At 38.9% G+C, this 26,802-nt stretch overlaps 1 protein-coding gene across 2 annotated transcripts in view; it reads right to left on the bottom strand.

Moving 5' to 3' along the window:
• Window positions 1-26,802, bottom strand: part of ARHGAP18 (Rho GTPase activating protein 18) — a 492,802-nt gene that overhangs the window by 370,711 nt on the left and 95,289 nt on the right. The window contains exon 1 of one of the 2 annotated variants that reach the window (XM_053710691.1): window positions 13,725-13,916. The exons of the other annotated variant lie outside the window; for it this stretch is intronic. Within the exon in view, the coding sequence (XP_053566666.1) occupies window positions 13,725-13,837 (113 nt within the window). The 5' untranslated portion in view covers window positions 13,838-13,916. Of the gene's footprint in view, window positions 1-13,724; window positions 13,917-26,802 lie in introns of those variants that run through there. 2 annotated transcript variants of the gene reach the window in all.

The raw sequence follows: 26,802 nt of genomic DNA, 5'->3' as shown, positions 1-26,802 counted from the left end.
ATGTTTGTTCAACAAGGTTTTATATTGCAACCTCTTGCATGCATTGCGCCTGTCACGGCTGCAGCAGCATTTTGGTTTGAGTCTCTGGAAGAGACACTTGAATCAGCTCCATTAGATGAGATTACACACAAGCTTAAAGCCCTTAAGTTAGCTAACTCATTTATTTCAGATGCCGTAGTACATTTAACTAAACTTACGGCTAAGAATTCCGGATTCGCCATTTAGGCACGCAGAGCACTGTGGCTAAAATCCTGGTCAGCTGACGTTACTTCTAAATCTAAATTGCTTAATATACCTTTCAAAGGGCAGACCTTATTCGGGCCCGGGTTGAAAGAAATTATCGCTGACATTACAGGAGGTAAAGGCCATGCCCTGCCTCAAGACAGAGCCAAACCTAAGGCTAGACAGTCTAATTTTCGTTCCTTTCGTAATTTCAAAGCAGGAGCAGCATCAACTTCCTCTGCACCAAAACAGGAAGGAGCTGTTGCTCGCTACAGACAAGGCTGGAGACCTAACCAGTCCTGGAACAAGGGCAAGCAGGCCAGGAAACCTGCTGCTGCCCCTAAGACAGCATGAATCGAGGGCCCCCGATCCGGGAACGGATCTAGTGGGGGGCAGACTTTCTCTCTTCGCCCAGGCTTGGGCAAGAGATGTCCAGGATCCCTGGGCGTTAGAGATCATATCTCAGGGATACCTTCTAGACTTCAAATTCTCTCCCCCAAGAGGGAGATTTCATCTGTCAAGGTTGTCAACAAACCAAATAAAGAAAGAGGCGTTTCTACGCTGCGTACAAGATCTTTTATTAATGGGAGTGATCCATCCGGTTCCGCGGTTGGAACAAGGACAAGGGTTTTACTCAAATCTGTTTGTGGTTCCCAAAAAAGAGGGAACTTTCAGGCCAATCTTGGATTTAAAGATCCTAAACAAATTCCTAAGAGTTCCATCGTTCAAAATGGAAACTATTCGGACAATTTTACCCATGATCCAAAAGGGTCAGTACATGACCACAGTGGATTTAAAGGATGCTTACCTTCACATACCGATTCACAAAGATCATTACCGGTATCTAAGGTTTGCCTTTCTAGACAGGCATTACCAGTTTGTAGCTCTTCCATTCGGATTGGCTACGGCTCCGAGAATCTTCACAAAGGTTCTGGGTGCTCTTCTGGCGGTACTAAGACCGCAAGGAATTGCGGTAGCTCCGTACCTAGACGACATTCTGATACAAGCTTCAAGCTTTCAAACTGCCAAGTCTCATACAGAGTTAGTACTGGCATTTCTAAGGTCGCATGGATGGAAGGTGAACGAAAAGAAGAGTTCTCTCTTTCCACTCACAAGAGTTCCCTTCTTGGGGACTCTTATAGATTCTGTAGAAATGAAGATTTACCTGACAGAAGACAGGTTAACAAAGCTTCAAAATGCATGCTGTGTCCTTCATTCCATTCAACACCCGTCAGTAGCTCAATGCATGGAGGTGATCGGCTTAATGGTAGCAGCAATGGACATAGTACCCTTTGCACGTCTACATCTCAGACCGCTGCAATTGTGCATGCTAAGTCAGTGGAATGGGGATTACTCAGACTTGTCCCCTACTCTGAATCTGGATCAAGAGACCAGAAATTCTCTTCTATGGTGGCTTTCTCGGCCACATCTGTCCAGGGGGATGCCATTCAGCAGGCCGGACTGGACAATTGTAACAACAGACGCCAGCCTACTAGGTTGGGGCGCTGTCTGGAATTCTCTGAAGGCTCAAGGACAATGGAATCAGGAGGAGAGTCTCCTACCAATAAACATTCTGGAATTGAGAGCAGTTCTCAATGCCCTTCTGGCTTGGCCCCAGTTAACAACTCGGGGGTTCATCAGGTTTCAGTCGGACAACATCACGACTGTAGCTTACATCAACCATCAGGGAGGGACAAGAAGCTCCCTAGCAATGATGGAAGTATCAAAGATAATTCGCTGGGCAGAGTCTCACTCTTGCCACCTGTCAGCAATCCACATCCCGGGAGTGGAGAACTGGGAGGCGGATTTCTTAAGTCGTCAGACTTTTCATCCGGGGGAGTGGGAACTTCATCCGGAGGTCTTTGCCCAAATACTTCGACGTTGGGGCAAACCAGAGATAAATCTCATGGCGTCTCGACAGAACGCCAAGCTTCCTCGTTACGGGTCCAGATCCAGGGATCTGGGAGCGGTTCTGATAGATGCTTTGACAGCACCTTGGACCTTCGGGATGGCTTATGTGTTTCCACCCTTCCCGATGCTTCCTCGATTGATTGCCAGAATCAAACAGGAGAGAGCATCAGTGTTTCTAATAGCGCCTGCATGAACACGCAGGACTTGGTATGCAGATCTAGTGGACATGTCATCCTGTCCACCTTGGTCGCTACCTCTGAAACAGGACCTTCTGATCCAGGGTCCCTTCAAACATCAAAATCTAATTTCTCTGAAGCTGACTGCTTGGAAATTGAACGCTTGATTTTATCAAAACGTGGTTTTTCTGAGTCAGTTATTGATACCTTAATACAGGCTAGGAAGCCTGTTACCAGAAAGATTTACCATAAGATATGGCGCAAATACTTATATTGGTGCGAATCCAAGAGTTACTCATGGAGTAAGGTTAGGATTCCGAGGATATTGTCTTTTCTACAAGAAGGTTTAGAAAAGGGTTTATCCGCTAGTTCCTTAAAGGGACAGATTTCAGCTCTGTCCATTCTTTTACACAAACGTCTGTCAGAAGTTCCGGACGTTCAAGCTTTTTGTCAGGCTTTAGCTAGGATCAAGCCTGTGTTTAAAACTGTTGCTCCACCATGGAGTTTGAACTTAGTTCTTAATGTTTTACAGGGGGTTCCGTTTGAACCCCTTCATTCCATTGATATCAAGTTGTTATCTTGGAAAGTTCTGTTTTTAATGGCGATTTCCTCGGCTCAAAGAGTCTCTGAGTTATCTGCCTTACATTGTGATTCTCCTTATCTGATTTTTCATTCAGACAAGGTAGTTCTGCGTACTAAACCTGGGTTCCTACCTAAGGTGGTCACTAACAGGAATATCAATCAAGAGATTGTGGTTACATCTTTGTGTCCTAATCCTTCTTCGAAAAAGGAACGTCTGCTACACAATCTAGATGTAGTCCGTGCCCTGAAATTTTATCTACAGGCAACTAAGGATTTTCGACAAACGTCTTCCCTGTTTGTCGTTTATTCTGGTCAGAGGAGAGGTCAAAAAGCTTCGGCTACCTCTCTCTCCTTTTGGCTTCGTAGCATAATACGGTTAGCCTATGAGACTGCTGCACAGCAGCCTCCTGAAAGAATTACAGCACATTCTACTAGAGCTGTGGCTTCCACTTGGGCCTTTAAGAATGAGGCTTCTGTTGAACAGATTTGCAAGGCTGCAACTTGGTCTTCTCTTCATACTTTTTCCAAATTTTACAAATTTGACACTTTTGCTTCTTCGGAGGCTGTTTTTGGGAGAAAGGTTCTTCAGGCAGTGGTTCCTTCCGTATAAAGAGCCTGCCTGTCCCTCCCGTCATCCGTGTACTTTAGCTTTGGTATTGGTATCCCATAAGTAATGGATGATCCGTGGACTGGATACACTTAACAAGAGAAAACATAATTTATGCTTACCTGATAAATTTATTTCTCTTGTAGTGTATCCAGTCCACGGCCCGCCCTGTCACTTTAAGGCAGGTAATTTTTCCATTAAACTACAGTCACCACTGTACCCTATGGTTTTCCTTTCTCTGCATGTTTTCGGTCGAATGACTGGTAATGGCAGTTAGGGGAGGAGCTATATAGCAGCTCTGCTGGGTGAATCCTCTTGCACTTCCTGTTGGGGAGGAGTTAATATCCCATAAGTAATGGATGATCCGTGGACTGGATACACTACAAGAGAAATAAATTTATCAGGTAAGCATAAATTATGTTTTTACTGGAAAGAACCCCTCTAAACTGGGCTAGATATGTACGTGCCAAAGCCGCAAGAGACACTTTTTTTATAACCCAAGAAGCCCATAATGAACTTAGATTGCAAGCAAAAATGTATCGATTTGGTAACAAATCTGGTAAAATGCTTGCCAAATTAATTAAGAATGAAAATAAAAAAACCTATTATAGATAAAATTCAGCACATGGGGAAACAGCTATTAAAATCTGAAGAAATTTCACACTTATTTTTCCAATATTTCCAGGAACTATATACTAGCAAAGGCTATGATTCAGAAAAAGCTACTGAATTCTGGAATAAAATTACTTACCCTATAGCATCCCCTGAAGCAATTGACAGCCTCAACTCCCCTATTACAAGGGAAGAGATTGAAAAAGTGATCACTAAACTCTCTCTTAATAAAGCTGCTGGCCCGGATGGATTACCTAATGAGTTTTACAAAGTCCTCTCAGTAGAAATAGCCCCATACCTCGGTAATCTTTATAATGATATCTTTATCAATGATAAACAGGTCACCCCCTCTTTTTCTTCCTCATTTACCACCTTGATCTTAAAAGAGGGGAAAGACCCTACCTGCAAAGAGTCTTATAGACCAATTGCTTTATTAAATTCGGACTACAAAATCCTGACCTCAATCTTAGCAACCAGGCTTCAGACTATCCTTTCAAAAATAATCCATCCGGACCAAGCTGGCTTTCTCAATAACCGCAACTCCACAGCAAAAATTAGGGAATTACTCGTTACCACGGATTATATTCAGAGGATATCTGCGCAGAGGGTGGGGGGAGAGGACCTTCCGGATCTGGCCATTCTGTCAATTGACGCAGAAAAAGCTTTTGACTCAGTATCTCATAAACATATAACAACCTCTCTAATAAAGTTTGGGATTAAGGGCAATCTCCCCAAATTTATAGAGAATATATATAATCAATCTTACACAAGCCTCATAATCAATAACGATATCTCCCCCTCAATTGCATTGAACAGGGGCACGCGTCAGGGCTGTCCTCTCTCCCCACTCCTTTTTGATATAGCTATAGAACCTCTTGCAATTATGATAAGGAAATCCTTGGATGGCATAAAAGTCCGAAAACATGAAATGAAAATCGGATTGTATGCAGACGACCTACTTGTATATCTGTCTAATACTGATTCAAATATAACAAAACTTTTGCGAATTACCGATCATTTCGGCACCTTCTCTGGGTATAAAGTAAATCCTTCAAAATCTGAGTTGTTTTGGCTCAGGAAAGGTGCTAGGAGTAATTCAGATCTCCCTTTTAGGGTGGCAACAGAGTCCTTTAAATATTTAGGGATTAATATTCCAACTAACATTGGAGATTTATATAAACTAAATATAACTCCGATGCTTGTTTATATAAAAGAAAGACTTAAAGTTTGGCAGAATTTACCACTGTCAATATCGGGTCGGTCAGCATTATTTAAGATGGTCCTCCTCCCTAAGCTGCTTTATGTTCTCCAGAATGTCCCAGTAATGTTACTAGAAAAAGATGTTCGGTCAATGAACTCTTTAATCAGGCAATTCATTTGGCAAGGGAAAAGACCTAAAATATCTTTCTCTAAATTGGCTGCACCAAGGGAGCTTGGAGGCATAGCATTACCAAACTTGAGATTCTATAATCTATGTTTCCTAGCCCGCACAGTAGCGGATTGGATCTTCTCCAAGAATTACGTTCTAAATAACGAACTCAAATTAAGTATATGTGACCCGTTCTTACCAACAGCTTTGGTACATTCTGAGCCAAAAGATCTGCCAATAGGCATTAAAGAACTTAAAACCATAATGACCCCTCTTAAAGCATGGTATAAGTTAACTAAATATCTCTCTATAAACAGCACAGCCTCAAAATACCTTCCCTTGATTGGAAACCCTAACTTCCAACCAGGGTTAGACTCAATGGTTTTTAATAGGTGGCATAATAATGGTCTGGATAGGGCTATATATGTATTGGATCAGGATAGAAAGTGTGTTAAGTCCTTTGAAGAGCTGAAGGCCGAATTCAATCTGCCAAATAAAGATCTCTATGCCTATCTGCAGATAAGGCACTATGTTCTTGATCTTACCAAAAAGGTTGGCTGGAACTGGACTCTTGGCAAACTGGAAAACTGGCTAACAATAATCAAAATCGGCTCCATGTCCATCGCCCCTGGCTATTATATTCTGAGCACCAATAAAGGCACTCCCATCATGGAGAGTCTGGCCTTGGCTTGGAACGCCTCAATCCCACACAATAATATCGAGATGAAAACCCTTCAATTATCAGTGAACAAAGTAGCAGGGACCACCCTCTCTACCACTTGGCGCGATGCACATTTAAAACTTTTGCACAGGGCATACTTCACCCCAGAAAGAGGCCTCAGAGTTCGAAATCAGGAATTTAACAAATGCCCCAAATGCTCCTACCCGGCTGCAGATTTGATTCACATGTTTTGGAAATGCCCTAAGATAAGAAATTTTTGGAGTAAGCTAGAATACTGGCTTAAAAACAAATAAAAAATTGAAATATTAGCTTTTTCATTGTACCAGATTATACTATGTTTAAAACCTGAGGACAGGCATCAGCCTGACGAGAAATTAGTAAATCTCTCTATTTTAGCCACCAGATACTTGATCTGCAAGAAATGGAAATCGAGATCATTACCAACTATCCCTGAAATTAGGAATAATTTAAAGAAACAATGTGTATTGGAACAAAGAAACACAAACATAGATAAGGAATCTGACATACGGAACTTTTTTGATAAATGGGCACCATTTATTAAGATTTTCCCTGAGGGAGAAATTGACTATTTGATCTTTCCATTTAAGAACTCAGAGATAGTTCTGCTCGGCATCTGGTAATTCGGTGGGAGGTAGAGAGATTTGGGACACCCCCCCCCCTTTTTTTTTTTCTTTTTTTTCTCCTTTCCTTCTTCTTCCTCTTTTTTTCTCCTCTTGCTCTTTTTATTTTCTTTCCTTCTCTTTTTATATAAAAAAAAAATTTAAAAAAAAACCCAACAATGAGTAGTAAGCAAAATGGTAAATATTTGTGCTTCAGATCAACTAACTATGCATATGACCTGTTTTATATACCTTATGTATGCCTGCTATGTTGGTTTTTTGTTCTTGGTCTTGAAGTAATATGTACGATATCAAAATATTTTTCTTTTTTTCTCTTTATTATTATGGAACTTGTACTCACTGCTGGCTATAAATAAATGATATAAAAAAAAAATGTCATGCTCGATCTGAATCATGAAAGAAAAAAAATTGGGTTCAGTATCCCTTTAATTTAAACAGCTCTTATAAAACATACAATACATATATATTTTAAAATATTTCAACATGTTAAAAGCTGCTCTGTATTATACGCATCATAGCAAAACTGTTGCGTATTATTTTTTTAAAGTAATATGAAACAGTAAATACATGCTAGAAATAATGATGTAGTCAAAGAAAACAGCCTTAGAACAATATGTATATGTATTTTATCTATAACAATAATATTAGTTGCTTAAATATTGAAAACAGAAGTGTAAAGGTTTAGTTTCTATAAAGTAATAGGAGCTGCCATGTTTGAACTAGTTTTCTATTTATTTCTTTTTCTTTTTTTTTTTTTTTTTTTTTTTTTTATCTGTCCCTAAATGTCTTCAGCAGGAAAACTTAACAGGAACAGTATACACCAATTGTCATAACTGCATGTAATAGACACTACTATAAAGAATATTATGCACAGATGCTGATCTGAATCCAGTTTAAAAACTTACTTAGCAGCTTCCAGTTTAGCTCTGTTTAAAATGTTACTGGAACACTCACTGCAAGTGGGAAATAGCAGACACTCCCCCTTCCCCTTCCTTTGCATATGAAAAGACCCTTTACACAAACAGAAGAAAGCTGGAGTAGGTATACGTCTGTATTCTCCTAAAATGTTGGGGCTTGGTTAGGAGCCTGAAAATCAGAGCAATGTTATTTAAAAATAAGCAAAACTATCCATAAAAAAACAAAACAAAAAAGCTATGGGCTATATAAATAGATCTACAAAACATTTATGCAAAGAAAAAACGAGTGTATAATGTCCCTTTAAAAAGGGACAGTATACACCAATTTTCATATAACTGTATGTAATAGACACTACTATAAAGAAGAATATGCACAGATTTTTTATACTGGATGTTTTTATCCCTTTTAAAAACTTACTTAGAAGCTCCAATTTTAGCACTGTTGATGATGTTTGTCTGGGGCACCGAGCGAAAGGGTCTGGATAGCAAAAAGAACAGACACTCCCCTCCCATTCCTTGCATATGAAAAGGTAGATAAACAGGAGCAAGCAGGAGTCTGTAGACCTCCGTATACATCTAAAACTTTGGGGCTTGGTTAGGAGTTTTAAAATCAGCACAATGTTATTAAGTAAAACTATACATTGTTACAAAAACACTCCTAGATGGGCTATATAAATGGATCATCTACAGAACATTTATGCAAAGAAAACTCTGATGGCCCTTCGGTCAAACATAACAGCGCAGATTACTTTATAGAAATTTATAGAATTTAGAAAAACAACACATTTCTGAGTTAAATTACAGGAAAAGGATACAAAATAAATTATTAAAGTATATTTCAAAGTTTTTTGACTACCCATAATAAAACATTTTATATTACAATCTCATACTGTTTAATATCCCTTTAACTAAGCTAATCCTTCAATATACTACACAGCGATTGCTTGGATGATTACCAGAGCTCACTTACATATGGCCTCTAACGGGCTGTGGAAACAAGATTAACAAAATGGTTTTGAAATAACAAAACCTTACACATGTTGCTAATAAAACGTATTCTATATGAATATATATATATATATATATATATATATATATATATATATATATATATATATATATATATATATATATATTTTGCATGTATTTCTTTTCAATGCTGATATAGTCTACAAGCAAAATGTATCACCTTTGCAAGCGGACAGGCTCGCAAGTAGTGAATCTGTCCGCCTGCAATAGCCAATTGAAATGCGGTATGGCATGGCGAAACTTAAGATTGCAAAAGTGGCTGCTTGTGCAATGCCACCCCTGCTCAATCAATTGCGCAAGAGCAGTACATCCTGAACGAGCGAGCGTGGCAGAAGGGCAAAATAAAAATATGTGGCAGCAGGCTCCACCCCAAACCCTAAAAAGCTGAGAATGCAGCTTCATAAATTTACCCCTATGGATATTTAAAGGACATAAAAATTACTTTAATGTCTATTTAAGCAAGACCTTCCTTTATGTAATAAAATGTTTATCAATATTCTTTGATGGCATAAAAACATACTATCAACTATCATATAACAATATTTATATTTATGCAGTCGAAGGGATTAAACGCATAGTCAAAGAAAGTTATGAACCCAACATGCTCCCTGCCACCCAAATTAATATAGAGCCAATGGCTGAAGGATACAACCATATACCAAGCCCACCAGCCATATTTTCATCTGGAGTGGCAATGCACTGACTGCCTATACCCCCTCAGCAAGGGTTAGACATATAGAATAAAAGGAAATTAGTTAAACAACAAAACAAAAAACACTTTAAATTAAATAGAACATTTTTTTTTTCCTACAAAAAGTCCCTTTTTAAGTATAACATGGTTTCTTTGACTAGCATAATAATGCCAGAGAATCCCATTTGATCTAAAAACCTGCTCATTTGAGTAATGCAAACAAAATGACAGCTCATTAACCCCTTAACGACCAAGGACGTACGCCACACGTCCTCAAAAAAAATACAGTTAATGACCGAGGACGTGTGGCGTACGTCCTTGGTCTGGAAAGCTTCCAGCTGCTTTCCGGTTATTGCAGTGATGCCTCGATATGGAGGCATCCTGCAATAACCCCCCTTGGCCATCCGATGCAGAGAGAGCCACTCTGTGGCCCTCTCTGCACCGGACATCGATGGCCAGTATCGTTGGTGGGTGGGAGCTTACGTGGGAGGCGGGTGGGCGGCCATCGATGCTCTGTGTGGAGTGGAGGGAGGCGGGACCTACGGGGCGCGCACGGGAGCGCGCGCGTGCACGGGGGGTGGTGGGCGGGCGCGTGCACGGGGCGGGAGCGGGTGGGAACCGCTACACTACAGAAAAAAAAAAAGTTAAAAGTTAAAAAAAATAATAAAATGTAAATATTAAAAATGTAATCTAAGGGATCTGGAAGGGGTTGGGGGTTGGTCTTGGTGGGGGGGGGAAAGCTACACTACAGAAAAGGGCATTTTTTTTTTAAAAAAAGGCACATTTTTTTTACAAAACTGGGTACTGGCAGACAGCTGCCAGTACCCAAGATGGCGCCCATTAAGGCAGAGGGGAAGGGTTAGAAAGCTGTTTGGTGGGGGATTAGTGAGGTTGGGGTCTAAGGGGGGATCCTACACATCAGCATATGTAAATATGCTTTTTTTTTTTTTTTTTTTTTTAAAAAGGGCCAAATACCTTTTATTTTAGTACTGGCAGAGTTTCTGCCAGTGCTTAAGATGGCGGGGACAATTGTGGGGTGGGGGAGGGAAGAGAGCTGTTTGGGAGGGATCAGGGGGTCTGGTGTTTCAGGTGGGAGGCTGAGCTCTACACTAAAGATAAAATTAACCCTGCAAGCTCCCTACAAGCTACATAATTAACCCCTTCACTGCTAGCCATAATACACGTGTGATGCGCAGCGGCATTTAGAGGCCTTCTAATTACCAAAAAGCAATGCCAAAGCCATATATGTCTGCTATTTCTGAACAAAGGGGATCCCAGAGAAGCATTTACAACCATTTGTGTCATAATTGCACAAGCTGTTTGTAAATAATTTCAGTGAGAAACCTAAAATTGAGAAAAAATTAACGTTTTTTTTAATTTGATCGCATTTGGCGGTGAAATGGTGGCATGAAATATACCAAAATTGGCCTAGATCAATACTTGGGGTTGTCTACTACACTACACTAAAGCTAAAACTACCCCAAAAAGCTCCCTACATGCTCCCTAATTAACCCCTTCACTGCTGGACATAATACACGTGTGGTGCGCAGTGGCATTTAGCGGCCTTCTAATTACCAAAAAGCAACGCCAAAGTCATATATGTCTGCTATTTCTGAACAAAGGGTATCCCAGAGAAGAATTTACAACCATTTATGCCATAATTGCACAAGCTGTTTGTAAATAATTTAAGTTAGAAACCAAAAGTTTGTGAAAAAATTTGTGAAAAGTGAACGATTTTTTGTATTTGATTGCATTTGGCGGTGAAATGGTGGCATGAAATATACCAAAATGGGCCTAGATCAATACTTTGGGTTGTCTACTAAAAAAAATATATATACATGTCAATGGATATTCAGAGATTCCTGAAAGATATCAGTGTCCCAATGTAACTATCGCTAATTTTGAAAAGAAATGGTTTGGAAATAGCAAAGTGCTACTTGTATTTATGGCCCTATAGTTTACAAAAAAAGCAAAGAACATGTAAACATTGGGTATTTCTAAATTCAGGACAAAATTTAGAAACTATTTAGCATAGGTGTTTTTTGGTGGTTGTAGATGTGTAACAGATTTTGGGGGTCAAAGTTAGAAAAAGTGTGTTTTTTTCCATTTTTTCCTCATATTTTATAAAAAAAATTATAGTAAATTATAAGATATGATGAAAATAATGGTATCTTTAGAAAGTCCATTTAATGGCGAGAAAAACGGTATATAATATGTGTGGGTACAGTAAATGAGTAAGAGGAAAATTACAGCTAAACACAAACACCTCAAAAATGTAAAAATAGCCTTGGTCCCAAACGGACAGAAAATGGAAAAGTGCTGTGGTCATTAAGGGGTTAAACACACAACATATTGTGAAACAAAATTCAAGTTAAACAAATAGAACTGAAGATCATATGACATTTTTTTTTTGGGGGGGGGGGAATATAATGTAAAAAGGATCAAACAAAATGATAAAAAATAAAATAAAATACATAAATAAAAAAAAAAAAACAGGAAATGACAAGCCTGGTTTCATAAGCTTTATTGCCAATAGCCTACATTACACTTACTGTATAAGACTTTATACAAATAGATTATAACATTTAGCATCAGTGACATCACTCATGAGGTCACATCACATGTCAAATCAAACAGCAACACTGAACTGGAAATAGCATCCATCTGACACTGTATATTCTCACGAGCACTACAAGTTTGAATAACAACATACAGTAGTATATCAGAAACATGGAAATCAAAATTAAAAACACTCACGGTTCAGGTTCAGCATGCACTTTAAAGAGCAGTCTCATTTCCAATTGTTTATTTAATTTACTTTGTTCTCTTGGTACCCTTTGTTGAAAATCATACCTAGATATGCTCAGTTGCAACAGTGTGCTACTGGGAGCTAGCTGGTGATCGATAGCTATGCACATATGCCTCATCATATCCTTTGCGTAGGGTTAAACATAGTTATAAGCAAGCCATTGTGCAATAATAAAAATGATATCACCCATTAGAGTACAGTATTTTCTTTTTGCACTTTTACCTTTAATAAAGAAATATACAATAATTTAGGCTACTGAATATAATGCAGTTACATATTAAGTCTTCCTATTGTCCCTTGACTGTAACAGAAAACTACAAATGAGAAGAAAAAAAAATCTGCTTCCTGTCTAACACTAAAGCAGGATTGTAGAATTTCTTTTTTTCCCATAACACATTAGTGATTTCCTGGTCAACTAAGGATTTAAAAAAATAATAATAATATTAAAAAAAAAAAAAAAAAAAATTATACATATACACACACATACAACATACAGCAGTTCTATAGTTTAAAATGTGTAATATAAAAATTCTCAGGTACAGAATTTGTTGGAAAACTGAATAATTAACCCACACATAACAACATTCATTCAATTAATTTTATTATAGAGATTGTATATTTTTTGAGTTTTTGAATTAATGCAAACTATGCATGAATATTACATTTTACCAGCATGTTTTATACTAGTTTATGCTGGAAGAAAAGTGATAGGAAAGTGTTTGCTCTCTAATGTAAATTAAGAAGCAAGTTCAAAGGGTCCAAAGTACATCTGTGATCTATATAGGGGGAATTTACACGCAAGGTCACACCTCTATGAAGGCTTTGTATCTTCTTTATTTTATTAATCACACACACAGAAATAGATCAGTTTGTTGTCACAGACAGATAATGTATCTGTGGTTGTGCTTCAGGGATGTAAATAGTATTTATTTATATGGAGACCAGCTGAAACTCTTGTATTCAATATCCCAGTTACAGACATTTATCTAAGGAATAGTCTAATCAATGCTGCACAGAAACGTTTTAGGAGGGACATTTAAAAAAAGTAACAATTAGTATTTATATCAATACATACAGGAAGCTGCACATATTTTAAAAACATTGTCAACAATAGTGATAGGTTTTGGTCTAATGTCCTACTAATACGGCTGTGATAACATTACTGAAGTCAAGCAAACGATTTTAAAATGTTTAAGAAATAAAAAAAAAATCCCAGCCTAATTTAAAAACTCTAAACTATGTAGGCATAAAACAGAAATACAAAAGTAACTTCACAGAATGAGCTTATCGATATGACTGTTTCAATTAAACATAACACGCCTGCAATGCACCAACGATATAAACACCTTTGCACTCAACCCACAAAAGCTATTCCTGTCATAACAGGTGCTGGTTGCTTATTCCAGCAGCACCTCTGCTTGCTAAGCAACTGTGCACGCACTGGCAGGCAGTGCTAACCGGGCTTGCTGTGCTTACCTCCTGGGGGAGACCTGGCCGAGGTCTTTAGCACTGCTACCTGCTGCACCCTTGCTGCTGGCATGGTATGCTGTTAGGACAACTCCCTGGGTACTGTTAGGTCGCCAGCTCATGGTGTGTCCAGCATAATGTCTGTAGCCACTTGAAAAGATAGTACTGTTCCTGTCTTGCCTCCTGGCAACTCTGTATGAGCCAACCCCTCCTTCTTCATCACAGTATGTAATAAGACTGGGGAGGAGTTCTCTGTGCTGCTGCTTCCTCATGAAAAACAATGACTCAGTCAAGATCATTGTGTCAAAGCAGTCTGCACGATACTTTCAACCCGGGGCTTTTGTAATCTGCTACAAAATTAAGATAAAGAAGGAGGAAAAAGAGAACACGCTTGGCAAACAAGACTCACTTTTTATAATATGATAAATAATATTTAGATATATTGTTATTGTAAGAATGTTTAATCAATTTGACATTTTTATAGAATAGTCAACTATTATTTGTTAGCTTGTGCTATATTAAAAAAGAAAACATTTTTAAATGGTTTTTTTTCCTGTTCATATTTATTCTTTGATCTTTAAATATTAATGTACATAGATTATTTATTAACCCAAAATAAAGGATTTAAATCTCCTGGGGTTTTTTTGTGTGTAGAAAATCAAGTTGAAACGAAGTTATATCCTGGAACATCATTGCTTAGTAAATAGTTTTATTGGGATATGTGGCAAATACATCTAGGATAATTTTGGACAAAATTATACACTGCATGCACTACAAAACCAAAGTAAATAAGTCAAGCAAAAATAAACCAATGTGTTATTTAAGAATGAATGGAAACTACAAAATGCAGCAGACACAGTAGGCCTGTCCCTGCTACCAACAGTTCTTGTCTGATGTAGCACTGAAATTAAAGGGACATTCAGTTGAAAATTTAACTGCACATAGATCCCTGGTTTTCAAACCTGACCTCAGGCCTCCATAACAGGCCACATCTTGAGGATATCTGAACTAGAGCACAGGTGAAATAATCAGCTGATTAGTAAACTTGGTTATTTTACCTGCTCTTATCCAAGGTAATCCTGAAAACCTGGCCTGTTGGGGAGGCCCGAGGGCAGGTTTGAAAATCAGTGTCATAGATGAATTACATCTTTGAATAGAAACATATTTCCAATATACCTGTATTTGCAAAAATGCTCCTATTAAAAGTTATAACTGTTTTAGTGTTAACATTTTTCTATGCATATGAAGCATAACTAGATATTCTCCGTGCACCAGCATTTTAAGTGCTGCAGCTGCTCAGAGCACCAGTGGGGCTTTTATCATGTCAGCAATTAACAAATTGAGTCATTACTAGATGGTACAAGCATTCTCTGAGCAAATGCTTTATTTAAAATGCTGGCTCACACAGCTATAGCTTTTATTGTAAGCATTTTTGCTAATACATGTATATTACAAAAATGCTTCAATTCAAATCTGACATTTATCAATGTGTATTCCAATTTCAGCTGTAATGTCCCTTTAACTATGAAAAATACAGCTTTTAATTCACAATATTTTGTTAGTTACTCTACCATATATCATTTTAGACAATTAGTAATTTTGCTTTCTTTTTTATCTAATTTTGAAATGATGTCAACACGAACTACATCATATTTGCAGTTCTCAAGAGTACAGAAAATCTAATAAATAAAATATTTTTCACCTAAACTGTTGGGTTAGTAAAACTTTGACATTTGAATATAAAATGTTTATTTATGCATAGAAAACACAATTTTGAAATATATTTAATTATTCATTGAAACCCTTCTCCTGTAATCTAGTTTTTTTAAATTTGTAGATTTTCTAATTTTTAGAACTGTAGATGTACCAACCATTTCCCTAAAGGGACACTGAACCCAATTTTTTTCTTTCGTGATTCAGATAGAGCATGCAATTTTAAGCAACTTTCTAATTTACTCCTATTATGAATGTTTCTTCATTCTCTTGCTATCTTTGTTTGAAAAAGAATACATCTAAGCTTTTTTCTTTGTTCAGAACTCTGGACAGCAGTTATTGATTGGTGGATGAATTTATCCACCAATCAGCAAGGACAACCTAGGTTGTTCACCAAAAATGGGCCGGCATCTAAACTTACATTCTTGCATTTCAAATAAAGATACCAAGAGAATAAAGGAAATTTGATAATAAGAGTAAATTAGAAAGTTGCTTAAAATTGAATGCTCTATCTGAATCACAAAAGAAAAAAATTGGGTTCATTGTTCCTTAATTGTCTTTAGCAGATAACAACTGGGGAAAACTGCAATTTATATTAAAAGGACATAATGCTCATATGCTAAATCACTTGAAACGGATGCAGTATAACTGTTAAAAGCTGACAGGAAAATATCATATGAGCATCTCAATGTAAAAAAGGAAGATATTTTACCTCACAATCTCCTCAGCTCGGCAGAGTAAGTTCTGTGTAAAAAGTTATACTTAGCTGCAGCCCAGCTGCAGGTAATAAAAATGAAGAAATGAACAGCAGCCAATCAGCATCAGCAGTGCTGGGGTCATGAACTCTTTTACTGTGATCTCATGAGATTTCACTTAACTCTTATGAGATTTCATAGCAAAATTCCTTTAAACTGAATAGGGAAATAAGATGAGAGTGCACGTAAGCTCGCCCCTTCCGCTGTCCCGGGACAGACATACTGATATGCTGCTTAGAAGTCCTTTACAATGGGATGTGGCTACTGAGAAACTTTGAGGTAAAATATCTTTCTTTTTTACATAGAGATGTTCAGGTGATATTTTCTAGTCAGTTTTTTACAGCTATACTGCATCACTTTCAAGTGTTTAAACATTTGGGTATTATGGCCCTTTAATATAATGACTGTAGCTTACACTGTCTTCTGCAAAAGTTAGTCTGGATTGGTTCTTCCAAATAAGGGAAGTAGTGGGTGGAGTTTTGCTTTTGAAAACAATTACAGCAAACAAGATGCTAAAGGGACAGTCTACTCCAGAATTGTTATTACTGTATTTTAAAAGATAGATAATCCCTTTATTACCCATTCTCCAGTTTTGCATAACAAACACGGTTATAATAATACACTTTTTACCTCTGTGAATAACTTGTATCTATGCCTTTGCAGACTGCACCCTTATTTCAGTTCTTTTGACAGACTTGCATTTTAGCCAATCAATTCCCTCTCACTTGAAAATCCAGGGCATTGTCACAGTGTTATCTATATGAAACACATGATACTACACCCTCTAGCTGTGAAAAACTGCCAAATGCATTGAAATAAGGGGTGGCCTTCAAGGTTTTAGAAATTAGCATATGACCCTACCAAGGTTTAGCTTTCAACAAAGAATACCAAGAGAACAAAGCAAATTTGATGATAAAAGGGAATTGGAAAGTTGTTTAAATTGCATTCCCTATCTGAAACATGAAAGTTTAATTTTGACTAGATTGTCCCTTTAATGCATTTTGGCTGATATGTTATTCTCTGGCAAGACAGCAGAACTGTTTTGTAACTAGAAGAGGTTTAGTACCCCCTTTCAAGGGACAGTATACTGTAGACTTTGCATCCCTTTAATGTGTTTCCAATAATATATTTTACCTGCTGAAATGTATCAAATTGTGTGCATTTTGAACCTGCCACCTATCCTGCAAACAGCAATACTGCAGTATTGACTATAGAAAATCTGTAAACAAAAGGCAACAGCAGAAATGAACCTTCCCTAGAGGCTGGGAGAAAAAGAGCTCAGCCCATTTGTTATTGTAGCTGCTTTTGCTTGCCTGAATACATTGCCATTTGACATTTACATTATAGTTGCTTACAAAAAAACTTTATTCAGATAAACTCAAAGGGACGTGAAACTAAATTTTTTTTTCATGATTAAGAATACATTTTTAAACAACTTTCCAATGTATTTCTATTATCTAAATCGCTTCATTCTCTTGGTATCTTTTGTTGAAAAACAGCAATGCACACAGGTGATTCAATTACATGAAGCATATACAGTATGTGCAGCCAACAATCAGCAGCTCCTGAGTCTACCTAAGTATGTTTTTAAACAAAGGATATCATGAGAATGGAACAAATTAAATTGAAGTAAATTGGAAAGTTGAATGCAATTGCATACTTTTTCTAAATGTTGAAAAATATGCTTCTCATTCTGGGTGATTGACATGCCCTATTCAATTGGTTCTGTCAGAGCAGGGGGCAGCATTGCACAGGAAACCTCTTGTGCAATGTTAAATATCACACCATACAATGCAGCATCGCAAAGGGTCAATTACAGGCAGACAGGATTACTATTTGCAAACTGTCGGCATCCAATGGTGATACATTTTGGCCTAAGAATAAGTTTATGATACTTCAAGCATTGGGACTTGAAAAGGTGCAGCGTTTAATGTTAACCTAGAAATTCAAAAGGGAGCTTCACAGTAAAGTCCTGAGTGCTTTGAACCAGAGCACATTGTAAAAGAAATATTGCAAAATAAACATAGATGAACAGCAAATCATGAACATGGCAAAAGAAAAAAAAATGACAAATGTGTTTCAGTCACAACTCATAGCTTGACAGAATAACAGACAATCACAACTGGATACTTGCCAGATGAGCTGACGCTCTGAAACTTGATGGACAAGCAAACAGTCAAAAACTGATATGTAGCTTTCTAAAGAACAGGGCAGTCGACACAGCTCATACTTAGGTGGAATCCAGCACGTCACCTAGGTTAAAATCACCTAGGTTAAAATCTCCTGTTAGGTGGCTTTCAATTTGTACCCAAGGTTTATTTGGTTTTGCGTTCTTCCATGCTGTGATACGCGCAGCATGCACTGCATGATAGTAGGCAATAAGATCTGGGGCACCAAGGCCACCATCCTCTTTACTGAGGTATAAAGTATGTTTGGAGACCCTAGTTCTTTTCTGCGCCCAGATAAAGGATTAGAAAAGTTTTAGTTGCTTAGTTAAAAACATAGTGGGAAGTTCTAACGGAAGAACCTGGAATAAGTATAGATATTTAGGGAGAAGTGACATTTTTATTGCATTAATACGCCCCAACCAAGAGAGATGTCCCTGTTTCTGCCATGACTCAAGAGTAGCCCGGGTTTGTTCCTGAAGAGGGATATAGATGTGGTCAAATAGGTCTGTATGTTTAGAAGAAATATCTATCCCTAAGAAGCGTATTTTATTGGTAATCTGAAAAGTAGTATGGGACGTTATATAGCGGAGGTCATCATCGGTCAGGTTTAATGGCATTCATGTGGACTTTTCCATGTTGATAGTAAAATTTGAGACTTTTTTTATAATCCTCGAATTCGATGAGGAGGGCAGGTAGGGATATATCCGGGGAACGGATGGAGAATATGATATTGTCTGCATAAAGCAGGCATTTCTGTTGGACTGATGCAAAAGTGAAGCCCTGAATATTATTATTGTTTCTAATTCTCATTGCAAAGACCTCCACCGCCAGGACAAAAAGCAGTGGAGACAGCGGACATCCCTGATGGGTACCATTTCTTAAATAAAAAGAGAGAAGCGCTCAACCTGGGAACGAACAATAGCATAATAGCTTGTTCTATGGCTAGTTACCACCCTAGAAGCAGCCTCTTTTTGCTCAATATGTGCCTTTCACAGAGAAGAACTTTCCTATAGCATATCAGTCTGATCCTGACTTCACAGTACAGTCCAGCCCCGAAATACCAGGCAATCCCTCTCTGAACGAGAGAAACGGCAAAACCCCAGATGTACGTTTCGGCCTATTGTGGGCCTCATCAGTGAGGTGCAGCCATATCCCTCTAGACACACTGAGCAACGGGTCTACGTCTGGATTCCCGCATCACACTTAGGGAGACATCCCTAAGTGTCATAATTTGCATAAATAAAAAGAGAGAAGCGCTCAACCTGGGAACGAACAATAGCATAATAGCTTGTTCTATGGCTAGTTACCACCCTAGAAGCAGCCTCTTTTTGCTCAATATGTGCCTTTCACAGAGAAGAACTTTCCTATAGCATATCACTATAGCATATCAGTCTGATCCTGACTTCACAGTACAGTCCAGCCCCGAAATACCAGGCAATCCCTCTCTGAACGAGAGAAACGGCAAAACCCCAGATGTACGTTTTGGCCTATTGTGGGCCTCGTCAGTGAGGTGCAGCCATATCCCTCTAGACACACTGAGCAACGGGTCCACGTCTGGATTCCCGCATCACACTTAGGGAGACTTCCCTAAGTGTCATAATTTGCATAAATAAAAAGAGAGAAGCGCTCAACCTGGGAACGAACAATAGCATAATAGCTTGTTCTATGGCTAGTTACCACCCTAGAAGCAGCCTCTTTTTGCTCAATATGTGCCTTTCACAGAGAAGAACTTTCCTATAGCATATCAGTCTGATCCTGACTTCACAGTACAGTCCAGCCCCGAAATAATAGGCAATCCCTCTCTGAATGAGAGAAACGGCAAAACCCCAGATGTACGTTTCGGCCTATTGTGGGCCTCATCAGTGAATTGCAGCCATATCCCTCTAGACACACTGAGCAACAGGTCCACGTCTGGATTCCCGCATCACACTTAGGGAGACTTCCCTAAGTGTCATAATTTGCATAAATAAAAAGAGAGAAGCGCTCAACCTGGGAACGAACAATAGCATAATAGCTTGTTCTATGGCTAGTTACCACCCTAGAAGCAGCCTCTTTTTGCTCAATATGTGCCTTTCACAGAGAAGAACTTTCCTATAGCATATCAGTCTGATCCTGACTTCACAGTACAGTCCAGCCCCGAAATACCAGGCAATCCCTCTCTGAACAAGAGAAATGGCAAAACCCCAGACGTACGTTTCGGCCTATTGTGGGCCTCGTCAGTGAGGTGCAGCCATATCCCTCTAGACACACTGAGCAACGGTCCCACGTCTGGATTCCCGCATCACACTTAGGGAGACTTCCCTAAGTGTCATAATTTGCATAAATAAAAAGAGAGAAGCGCTCAACCTGGGAACGAACAATAGCATAATAGCTTGTTCTATAGCTAGTTACCACCCTAGAAGCAGCCTCTTTTTGCTCAATATGTGCCTTTCACAGAGAAGAACTTTCCTATAGCATATCAGTCTGATCCTGACTTCACAGTACAGTCCAGCCCCGAAATACCAGGCAATCCCTCTCTGAACAAGAGAAATGGCAAAACCCCAGACGTACGTTTCGGCCTATTGTGGGCCTCGTCAGTGAGGTGCAGCCATATCCCTCTAGACACACTGAGCAACGGTCCCACGTCTGGATTCCCGCATCACACTTAGGGAGACTTCCCTAAGTGTCATAATTTGCATAAATAAAAAGAGAGAAGCGCTCAACCTGGGAACGAACAATAGCATAATAGCTTGTTCTATGGCTAGTTACCACCCTAGAAGCAGCCTCTTTTTGCTCAATATGTGCCTTTCACAGAGAAGAACTTTCCTATAGCATATCAGTCTGATCCTGACTTCACAGTACAGTCCAGCCCCGAAATACCAGGCAATCCCTCTCTGAACGAGAGAAATGGCAAAACCCCAGACGTACGTTTTGGCCTAGTGTGGGCCTCATCAGTGAGGTGCAGCCATATCCCTCTAGACACACTGAGCAATGGTTCCACGTCTGGATTCCCGCATCACACTTAGGGAGACTTCCCTAAGTGTCATAATTTGCATAAATAAAAAGAGAGAAGCGCTCAACCTGGGAACGAACAATAGCATAATAGCTTGTTCTATGGCTAGTTACCACCCTAGAAGCAGCCTCTTTTTGCTCAATATGTGCCTTTCACAGAGAAGAACTTTCCTATAGCATATCAGTCTGATCCTGACTTCACAGTACAGTCCAGCCCCGAAATAATAGGCAATCCCTCTCTGAATGAGAGAAACAGCAAAACCCCAGATGTACGTTTCGGCCTATTGTGGGCCTCATCAGTGAATTGCAGCCATATCCCTCTAGACACACTGAGCAACAGGTCCACGTCTGGATTCCCGCATCACACTTAGGGAGACTTCCCTAAGTGTCATAAATTGCATAAATAAAAAGAGAAGCGCTCAAACTGGGAACGAACAATAGCATAATAGCTTGTTCTATGGCTAGTTACCACCCTAGAAGCAGCCTCTTTTTGCTCAATATGTGCCTTTCACAGAGAAGAACTTTCCTATAGCATATCAGTCTGATCCTGACTTCACAGTACAGTCCAGCCCCGAAATACCAGGCAATCCCTCTCTGAACGAGAGAAATGGCAAAACCCCAGACGTACGTTTCGGCCTATTGTGGGCCTCATCAGTGAGGTGCAGCCATATCCCTCTAGACACACTGAGCAAGGGTTCCACGTCTGGATTCCCGCATCACACTTAGGGAGACTTCCCTAAGTGTCATAATTTGCATAAATAAAAAGAGAGAAGCGCTCAACCTGGGAATGAATAATAGCATAATAGCTTGTTCTATGGCTAGTTACCACCCTAGAAGCAGCCTCTTTTTGCTCAATATGAGCCTTTCATAGAGAAGAACTTTCCTATTGAATATCAGTCTGATCCTGACTTCACAGTACAGTCCAGCCCCGAAATACCAGGCAATCCCATTTCTTATTGGGATTTTTTGAGATAAAGTACAGTTGGCGTTAACGCTAGCAGATGGCTTATTATATAGGGCTTGTATGCGGGTGAATAGAGTGTTGGAGAACCCGAACCCCGACAGAGTGGCCCACAAAAAATCCCAGTCCACTCTGTCAAAGGCCTTCTCAGCGTCTGTGGATAACAGGATTAGGGGGTTTTATGAGTATTGGGGGTGTATATAGTTTGTAGGACTCTAATGGTGTTATCTTTAGCTTCTCTCTCAGGGATAAAGCCAACTTGATCGGTATGAATGAGGGTGGGGAGGACTTTATTTATTCTAATTGCTAATAAATTCACATACAGCTTAATATCTATGTTTATCAAAGAGATTGGGCGATAGCTAGTCACTTGTTCTGCATTTTTACCCGGTTTCTGTATGACCGAGATTGTCGCTTCTAGAAGTGATTTTGAAAAGTGGCCACCATTGCCTATGGAGTTGTATAACAATAGCAGGTGGGGACCTAGTTGAGATTTAAACAAGTGATACAACTTTGGAGTAAAGCCGTCCGGGCCAGGGGCTTTGCCCTGCGGAAGATTTTTGATAGCTACAAAGCAACTCCTGTAGAGAGAACTGGGAATCTAGGGAAGAGCTTTCTTCCTCTGTAAGGGAAGGTAGTTGGGTTTGTGAGATGTAGTCCTGTATTAACTGATGTTTTGTGTTTTTATTAGAGGTTGGAAGATTATATAGGGAGGAATAATATTTTGCAAACTGATTAGTTATATCTGGACTAGAAGTAAAGGAGGTTCCAGCGGTATCTGATATTTTAGATAAGGTCTTATAACATTTCTTTTTGAGGGAGCGGGCTAGAAGGCGGCCTGCTTTATTGCTCTTTATAAAAATTCTAGATTTTTGTGTGAGGTCCCGAAGATGTGCGTTTTTAACCAGGTATTGGTTGAGAGCCTCCCTAGATTGCTGTGATCGTGCTAGCAGTTGTAAGGATTGAGGGTTTTGTTTTAATGCTTTCTCGCTATTATGAAAATCTTCTGTTAACGCCAAATATTGTGCCGCTCTTTGTTTTCTTAATTTGTGTGTGTGGCCCATTATCAGCCCTCGTATGTAGCATTTATATGTCTCCCAGTTGTTAGTAGCAGAGGTTGAGGAAGGATCATTGAGGGAAAAGAACTCCTCAGTTTTTTCCATAATATCGGTGGTAACTATTGGGTCTGAAAAGATATGGTCATTGAGTTTCCAGTGTTGGTGATACTGAGGTTTAGGGGACCATTTGAATGTTGAGCTTACCATGCTATGATCAGACCAAGAGGTGTGGTGAAGTCTAGAGTCAATGAGGGAGATTAATATGTTTTGGTCACAAAGAATATAGTCCAACCGAGTGTGGGAATGCTGGGGGTTAGAGAAAAATGTAAAGTCTTTTTAGTTGTGGGGTGTGTGATTCTCCAGGTGTCTAAGAGGGGAATGGGATCAATTGCCTGGCAGTTAGCTTTTAGTTGGTTATTCCGCAAGTAGGATCTACCAGTGGATTTGTCAAGAGCTGGAGAGAAAGGAAAATTGAAGTCCCCACATAGTAAAATTGGGCCCTTGGCTACATATATTATTAGATTAGTGACTCTGTGAAAAAAGGAGGGAGAAGGGTGAATGGGAGCATAAATTTTGGCTAAAGTTCCATAATATAACCCCACTAGTATTAATATTCTGCCTTCTTGATCTTGGGTTTTCTGTAAAAGTTTGAAGGAAGCCCCCCTCCTAAAGAAAATACAAACCCCATTGTGCTTAGTCAGTGCAGAATTTAAATAATGTTGGTCAAAGTAGAATTGAGACAAGGTGGGCTCATGATTTCTCTTAAAGTGCGCTTCCTGGATCATTACAACATCCAGCCGTTTCTTATAGAAGTCATGAAAAGCTATGGATCATTTTTGGGGAGCTAAAAAGCCCTTGACATTTTGTGAGGCTATTCTAAAAGAGCTAACCTGGCTAAACGGGGAGGGAGAATGCATTTATGTCTAGGCGATGTGTGGGTACTATAAGTATGTGTGTTAGAATGGCGTGTGTTTGAGGAGTTGAAGTTAAGTAACGATAAAGCTAATCTGTACCGAGTTTTAGCACTCTTAAACCAGGTAAGTAATTGATCAAAAAAGAAAGAGGAGAAGTGTGAATGCAGGGAAAAAGAGGTAAACTGAAAAGAGAATGGGAAAAGGGTGACAGTTAAAGAAGGAGAAAAAGAAAAAGAAGGGGAAAAAGAAAAGAGAGAAAGAGTAGGGAAAGCGTCAGAAACTCTTTCTATCTAGTGCGAAGATAAGATAAGAAAGAAAGAAACTGACAGAAGAGGAAAGATCGGCTCAACGGAGCTCAATCCAACAGGCAATTAACATGTTAAAAGGTAAACATTTTTAGAGCATAGGCATGTAAATATGCAACATTTCACTCAACTAGTCATCAAAATTAGGTTAAACAATGCTAAACAAGAATAAACTTAACAGCAAAATTATTTTGCTGACAGAGTCCAGTTGTATCCCTAGTAAGCTGCTGGAGTAGTCCCAAATGTCTCTCATCACAGAGGACCAGCACATTCGATCCTTACAGCTTTCAACTCTTAAAGTCAGGTTCCAATATTGGGAACTAGTCAGGGCTAACTCAATTAACAGTGAACAGAAAATGCTATTCTAAAATTTAAGACATACAGGAAGGCAGTTTCTAACGAACTACAGTCCACATTAAAGGAGTAGTTACTCCTTCGTTGTGAACACAAATAGTGTGACCAGAGGTTTAGTACTTACATTTTCCTAAAGATTTGGACAGAACCATTATAGATCAGGTAGTGTAGGCTCTACACACTGCTATTTCTTGCTTTGTTTGGTGACCACTTCAGACCACATTCTCCTCTGTGGTTTAGGGGGCGCTGGGCTTTCCTTCATTAGAGAGTTATTTGCTAATTCTGGGAGAGGGATGTCAAGCCGACTGCAAAAGTCAGCTACCATGGAGGGGCTTATACATTCATGGCGCTTACCATTCTTGATGACTTGTAAGGATTATTTAACAAAAAAGAAAAGAAAGAAGGTATCTTGGGGCACACTTGAGTGAGAGTCTTAGGTATTCAGATAAGGGATAGGCATATGAGACATTAATTAAAACATAACTTTTATTAATGAAAATATATATAAAGAGAATAAATTAAAAATAAGTCTCACCATACTACTACTTCTATTACTTATAGCTACGTGAACTAGCATATGTCCCACATTCATGAGAACAGTCCCTATTATGTCAATACCTATTGAAAATGAGTTATCCCAAATGATAGTACTAAAAACTAGTACTTGTTATATTGTGAAAATTACACCATTAATGGATACACTATATGCGACTTGACATAAGGGCATAGCTTAGATTGTTATGATAGGGTAATATGGTGTACCTAAGATGACATATAAAATGTAATTCATAAAATCTTGATATATAAAATCTATCAAGTCAGGTAGAAAAATGTATCAGAGATTAGACACATTTTACCTGCTTAATATAAGCACATGCTTCTCTCACAGATATGGGAAAGCACAGAGCGTTCCCAACAACAAGGTCAATAAGGGAATGCTGGTATGTTAGATTAGTGGTAAGTGGAGGATAGAACGTGGGTTAATTTACAAAAATGTGAGACCATATGAGTCGAAAATAACAGTAACTATTTTATTCATTCATTGAAACATACAGCTTTTGTCAAATATTCTGTTATTTTATAGTTTGCAGCTTGTTGAATAATCATATAGTGAGACAGGTATATGTATCATCAGACTGTCTGCCACCGTAAAAGAAGGTTATGTGCATAACCACTATTTGCACATTTTATGCAATTAAAGTATAATACCCAGTGTCAGATTTAATTTTAACACAACAGTGGCTATTACAATATACCAAATGACAGATCGCTCAACTGCCACTATAAAGCGTGGTTGTCAGTCTCTTAACGCTAAGTTTGTTTGGCACCGATCTGGTTTGGATAACGGTAGCAGTCAAAACTGACACTGACTATGTGTACAAATATGTCCCCATTTTTACCACCACATTTAAACTACCCACTTTAACCACTAGAAAGTGCCGATATCGGCCAACAATCAATATTCTATAAGTTTCACCATTAAAGTTTTAAAGAGAAGCAGAGCGAGCTCCTGACGCGCGTTTCACCTACTACTTTATCAAGGACTTGTAAGGATACAGGAAAGCCCCATCTGTAAGGAATCTTTAAGGATCATAGATGTGCCGTGAAGAAGGCATACTCCCTTCTCATTTGAAGTGTTCTTACTGAGAGGTCTTGGTATATCTGAATTTTAGATCCCAAAAAGGTGAAAGTAGGATGATCCCTTGCAAGCTGGAATATTTTCTCCCTGTCTCTGAAGGTTTGGAAACAAACAATGATGTCTCTTGGAGGTTGATTATCGGAGGGTTTGGGTCGTAAGGCACGATGAGCCCTTTCTAGAAGGACATGTTCTATAACTCGTTGACATGCGATCGCCAGAGATTGAAACA

Source organism: Bombina bombina, chromosome 4 (genome assembly GCF_027579735.1).
Source record: "Bombina bombina isolate aBomBom1 chromosome 4, aBomBom1.pri, whole genome shotgun sequence".
NCBI lineage: Eukaryota > Metazoa > Chordata > Amphibia > Anura > Bombinatoridae > Bombina > Bombina bombina.
This window is presented reverse-complemented; position numbering and strand designations above follow the sequence as displayed.